Source organism: Protomyctophum bolini, assembly GCF_963924005.1.
Source record: "Protomyctophum bolini genome assembly, chromosome: 4".
Classification (NCBI taxonomy): Eukaryota; Metazoa; Chordata; class Actinopteri; order Myctophiformes; family Myctophidae; genus Protomyctophum; species Protomyctophum bolini.
This window is the reverse complement of record NC_137865.1, coordinates 4,563,349-4,569,692: the sequence shown is the minus strand read 5'-3', so window position 1 is coordinate 4,569,692 and position 6,344 is coordinate 4,563,349. Positions and strand designations below refer to the sequence as shown.

At 42.7% G+C, this 6,344-nt stretch overlaps 1 protein-coding gene across 1 annotated transcript in view; it reads left to right on the top strand.

The window, feature by feature from the left end:
* Positions 1-4,178, top strand: part of LOC308313886 (LHFPL tetraspan subfamily member 3 protein-like) — a gene marked incomplete at both ends in the record, with an annotated part of 17,879 nt that extends 13,701 nt beyond the window's left edge. Inside the window, 2 exons of the mRNA XM_080761212.1 lie at positions 1,857-2,093; positions 4,162-4,178. Of these exons, the coding sequence (XP_080617338.1) occupies positions 1,857-2,093; positions 4,162-4,178 (254 nt within the window). The remainder of the gene's footprint in view (positions 1-1,856; positions 2,094-4,161) is intronic.
* Positions 4,179-6,344: the final 2,166 nt, after the last annotated feature.

Below are 6,344 nucleotides of genomic sequence, written 5' to 3'. Positions count from 1 at the left end.
TGTGTGTGTGTGTGTGTGTGTGGTAGGCTATTATTATAGTTTTGAGGTCCAAACATAGAGATGGAGTGTTTCTCAGTGTTGTTTAGCTCACTCCTACAGTATGTACAGTATATGTGTGCCTGTCCGTATGACCACGGAATGAGCTCAGCTGATTGGCTGAGCATGGAATATGATGATATAATCATCATTTTTCGACCGCGGTCAGGATCATGGATTTCACAATGCCACTCCAGACTTCCCGGTCCTTCATTGCCATCCCCAGTTCCTATACTTACTGATGCATGGTGTGCATCCCTATAGCGATGACGTCACATGAGGGAACGACAGTTTTCTACCTCTGGTCTGCTTTGAGGCAGGACTCCATGAGAAGAAGAATATAGATATAACCTCATTGTCAGCTCTGTAGCAGTGGCCGGCAAACTGTGTTCTTCTGGATCGGACTTTATAGTGAAGAAACACGGGGAAGGTTGCCGTATATTAGATCAGTCGATGGGTGGCTCTTCCAACACAGATTTTGCGCTCTCATTAGAAGGCGGGTGTAAGTGCCCAGCCGTTTTGTGTGTGTGTGTGTGTGAACAGCCCCTGCTAACGTGCACACGCATGTGCATGTGCACGCACGCGCACGCACGCACGCACGCACGCACACACACTCCAACAGGAAAGGAGTTGGAGGGGGGACGAGGACAAAGTTGTCAGCTAAAGTTTGGGGCCATAACGAAGCAAGGAGTGTGTTGTATTATTAATGTGCAATGCACTCTGGGTAATGGTGTAGTCAGCTCCTTTTGCACTGCAGCGAGGCCTGCTACTCGTGCGTGTGCGCACACGCACGCACGCACGCACGCACACACACACACACACACACACACTTCACAAAGAAAGATTCTATCCTCGGGGTGTAAAAGAGAGCGCCGTGGCTGAAATGATAATCCCACATATTTTTGTGGTGTAACTAAGTACATTTACTCAAATGCCAATTTGATTGGCCAGTATGAGATGATGCATGCCAGTATGAGATGATAAGACGCCCCTCATTTCACACGGGTGTGATTTTTGTATTATTGAGGGGCGCTATAGCCCCTCCTATGTACAGCTTTTGTCCTCCTTTATTAATTGTCTTTATGTATAAAACATTGACATGGACAAAACACAACCAAAGAAAAACAAAACAAACACATAACAAAACAAAACAAAACAATATTACAGATTGTCCTCCTAATTTTTTACATTAAATGCCATTGACAGCACAAATACAAACAAAATATTATCACAAAATGTTTTGACAATAATAAATACAGAACAAAAATAAATAAACAATGACAAAACGAAAAATAAAACGAAAATATAACACATTACATACAGTTAAACAAACAAATACACAATGTCCGTCACAATTCCCTATACCCCCACCCCACAGCTGACTACTCCAATTAACCACTATACATCCAAAGCCTCTTCAATATCACCTCGCTTAATGAAGTCCAAGAACTTCTCCCATATCTTTATAGAATACCGCAGGTTTCTTCCTAATTACATTATGTTTGTTTCTCATATGCCAAACTGGTTGTTAACCCATTCTGAACGGGAATCCATTTTGGTGTTGGCATCATGTTATGCTTTAGCTATTGAAAAATAGCAGATCTACAAGCTCATAGCGCGCCACCGAGTGGCGCGCTACGAGCTTGTAGGTCCGCTATTTTTTTTAAATCGAAGAACGACTGACATTTTTAGAATCTGATCTCAGGTCAGAATGGGTTATAATCAGACCAGTGTGTGTCCGGTGGAAACCTCGTATATGAATCTGATCTCAGGTCAGAACGGGTTAAACATAATAACATGTCTTCTGTTTTCCCCCACAGGGGTGTGTCTGGTGCTGGGCTGCATGATCTACCCGGACGGCTGGGACAGCGACACGGTGCGCCGGATGTGCGGCGAGACGACGGACAAGTACAGCCTGGGAGCGTGCTCCGTGCGCTGGGCCTACATCCTGGCCATCATGGGCATCCTGGACGCGCTCATCCTCTCCTTCCTCGCCTTCGTCCTGGGGAACCGGCAGGACGGCCTGATGACCGAGGAGCTGCTGGCCGAGAGCAAAGGTCAATGTATAACCTCTTGTTGTCTGTGTGTCTGTCCGTCCGTCCGTCCGTCCATCTGGGAGACAGACAGCATGGACTGATGACCGAAAGCACAGGTTAATAGCTGTCTCTCTGTCTGTTTGACTCTCTGTCTGTCTGTCTGTCTGTCTGTCTGTCTGTCTGTCTGTCTGTCTGTCTGTCTGTCTGTCTGTCTGTCTGTCTGTAGGCCTACATCCATTTATTCGTCATCTAGCTATAAGAGTGTTATCATGTACAGTAGATACATTATTTACATTTATTTTCCAAGAGAGTGTACATTACATGTTGGCAATTCGGCGTGAGGAGATACAGAGAGAGAGAGAGAGAGAGAGAGAGAGAGAGAGAGAGAGAGAGAGAGAGAGAGAGAGAGGGAGAGAGGGAGAGAGAGAGAGAGAGAGAGAGAGAGAGAAAGAGAGAATACAGATGACAGTGAGCTAAGAGAGAGCAGATATTGTTACAGTTATATATATTGTTATATATTGTTTATCATTTTTAGTCACAAGGTCTTGTTAATACTTTACCGGTTCAATATAGGTCTCTGCCCGACATAAATGATATACTATATTATATCATCGCTGTTGGGCAGAAACATTGTGTCCAAATGTCAAACTTTTTATGTTTTTGAGTGTCCAGAAAAAGTTGTGTAAATCATCATACCCGGAAGTTATGTCCGGGAATGCCTACTGAGTGGCCAAAAAACTACTTTCTGGCCTGTAGATCCACACAGAAAAGAAAAGACTTTTAAAAAGACTTTTAACGACATTAAATTCACTCGATCTGCCATTCACTTTATGCATACATGCACAAGGCTTTTTTCCCCACCAGACAGCCACCATCATAATCTATATCCTCTCAGGACTGGACAGTGGAGACTAATATCACAACAGAGCACTCAGACAGGAGCAGCTGATGTTTTTTTCATGGGAGTCATGAATCCTCTCTACAATGTGTGGAGAGGAGATTATATAGTGTCCAGTCCACACACACACACACACACACGCACATGCGCGCGCGCGCGCGCGCGCACACACACACACACACACACACACACACACACACACACACACACACACACACACACACACACACACACACACACACACACAGGGCAGGTTGGTTGTCCGGTTCCATTAGGACCAACACGGTGTGGACAGTGGATTATAGTGTCCACATGTGTGTGTGTGTGTGTGTGTGTGTGTGTGTGTGTGTGTGTGTTGGCAGCAAATTTCTATTTTAGTTTTAGTCATAGTCTCTTCAATAGTTTTCATTTAGTCTCAGTCACATTTTGGTCACCTGGAATGCTTCAGTGTTAGTGTCGTTTTAGTCGACTAAATATCATAAGATTTTAGTCGACTATACATCTACAGTTGATTTAGTCGACTGAAATGTATATTTGGCAGGCCTTGATGCCGTCCTAATGGCTGATTTGACACAACATAGCAGATCTACAAGCTCACAACGCGTCGCACTGCTTGTAGATCGGCTATTTTCAGCATGCAACCATGAATGTGAAATGACTTATACTGGATCTCTTGTCCACTATAGTCCCTTCCCAACATTTTAGTCTAGTTTTTTTTTAATTTGTTGACAATTTTGTCAGTGAAAAAAGGTAGTCGACGAACATTTTTCGTCATAGTATTAGTCTACGAAAACAACACTGGTGTGTGTGAGAGAGACTCGATAAGCAAGCAGCATGCAGCACCGTATAGCCTACATTATAATTTTTTTAAGAGAAGAAACATCAATATTCAACTGTCAATATAGTTGTGTATTATCGAATTATCAATATATCAGTCCAAGGAAGGCACAGGTCAATGCAAGGATAAAACCAGAAAAAGCAGCAAGACTTGTTTTAAGTTGTTTACATAAATAGGGTCCTCCAAACATCGCATTCATTAAACAAACAATGTCCTAAGCTCTAGTGTATGTTATGTGTGCTACTGTACTACTACAGTCAATCAAGCTGACTGGCATTTATAAACGGAATGACCTTGAAAAAATTCATGAACTCTTAAGTTGACACTTTTTTCTGTCTTCTCCCTCCTAACAGAGGCTGGAAATGCCTAAAGCCTGTCCCCTAGTGGTGAGTATCACACAATACACAGATACTCAAATATGAACACAAATTAACATGTGAATACACACAGGCAATAAATTTTTTTGGGGGGGGGGTTTCAGTTCAGGTTAAAAACTACAGCAGATTAAACACATGGCATGACTATAGTACAATTTACAATTCAGAGTGTCTGCTAAATGCCTATATGTGGTGCTCAATATTTCATGTTAAAGACCCCCAAAAATGATATGTACTGTAATTGGCCACCGACCCCATCTGAAAATAATGAGAGAACCCCTCAGAAGCAAAGATTTGAGTTAAAAACGTTCGCTCTGAAAGAATATATATTCAAAGATTTGCGCCACATGTTCACGATCTTTCAAAAATAGAAGACTTACAAGCTCATAGCGCGGCACTCTGTGCTGCGCTATGAGCTTGTAGACCTGCTATTGTTCAATAGCTAAAGCATAACATAATGCTTAAAACACCAAAAGGGGTTCCTGCCCAGAATGGGTCAATCCACAGTCAGTGACCTGCTGTATAGTTTTTAACCCGAACTGGAAAACAAACTATAATTCAGCCCAAACTATAATTCAGCCTTTTTATAGTAATATAATGTATGAACACATCATGGAATGTATTAAGATTAATACGGGAAAAGACTGACGCAGACCTTCCTGCTGCATTTTGCAGCATCTCGTTATGGACATTTGGCATGCATAACGTTATTAGCACTGTAAGATGTGATTGGCATGAAAATTGCATTTACATCCCCACGGACCGATTAAATCATTGACGGTGTGAGATCGAGGGCGTGTCCACAGAAAGTGATCCCCCCCCCCCCCCTCCATTTGTAAGCATCTTTCTGCCTAGCATTTTCTTTCTTACTCAGAATAGCCATTTATTTTGACCCCTTCTTCTCCCCAATTGTTATATAATTGTTATATGTCAATTCATTAAATTATGAACACATTTCTATGATGTCACTTCTGTTGTATCCTACCTGCTCACCTGGCACTGACGAGCCCAGGGGCAGGCTTAAACCATTCTGAACGGGAACCCGTTTTGGTGTTAGCATCATGTTATGCTTTAGCTATTGAAAAATAGCAGATCTACAAGCTCATAGTCATATTTTTGGGAGTGCTTGACATGAAAATGTTTGAGAACGACTGACATTATAGAAACATCCTGAGCATATTAATGCTCAGTGTGTTTAGTTATAGAAGCACTCTGGACATGACATCCGGACAGAAATGGTGGACACGACCCCTAAATAGGTAGAACATAAACAGCCTGTCACCCAAAGATGTACGTCTTCTGTCTTAAGCTCCGTTCAGACCGAAGAAGCTGCTTTAAAAAGCAGAAGCAGAAATCTAAAAGACGCAGCTTTTTTTTGAGAAAGTGGGCGTGTACAAGGTACCTGTCACTCAAGCTGCCTGGACTGGCTGTCTGGCTTTGAGACGAGAGACGGGCAGTTTGAGCAGATGCGCATTTGAAAGTCTAAAATGTAAAATAGCGACTGTAGAGGAGACATACTTATATATTTAGTTACATCATAACCTATGTATGGATGAATAAATAATATAATCTTGGTAAACTTGTTTGTAAATAACCGAACGGACGGGATCTCAATCCTCCGTCTTCAGTGCTCATGTCTCCCCCCCCCACTCCGCTCTCGTCTCCCCCATGCCACGAGCGAAACCCTCCGGGCATTGTTTTAAATGGCGGCTCTGTATGTAATGTTAATGTTGATTTAGAAAGAGCATACCGTAGAAATACAATTGTATGTATCCAGCACGTCGTAAAAGCAATTAAAACAGCTTATGTTTACGTGCGATTTCCGGACATTCAGTCCCAAGTCTCCCGTGGAAGGGAGCTCCTATCTCGGCGCTGTCTGAAATGATTCCCTCAAATAAATATATGCGATTGGTTTATCGATTCAGAACGCAGCAAACCAATCACAAAACATGGGCAACATATTGCATAAATAGAGGGGGTACATACAACTGATATAAAGGCTATTAATTATTTTTTAAAGGTATGATTCACGGTGCCCACGTTTCAACAATCAACATACAATGCAGCGACACACACACACACACACACACACACACACACACACGAAAGTGGACCGACTTCTGGACCCTGTGGCCCGGCCCGCGGAGGACCCCCTAAGT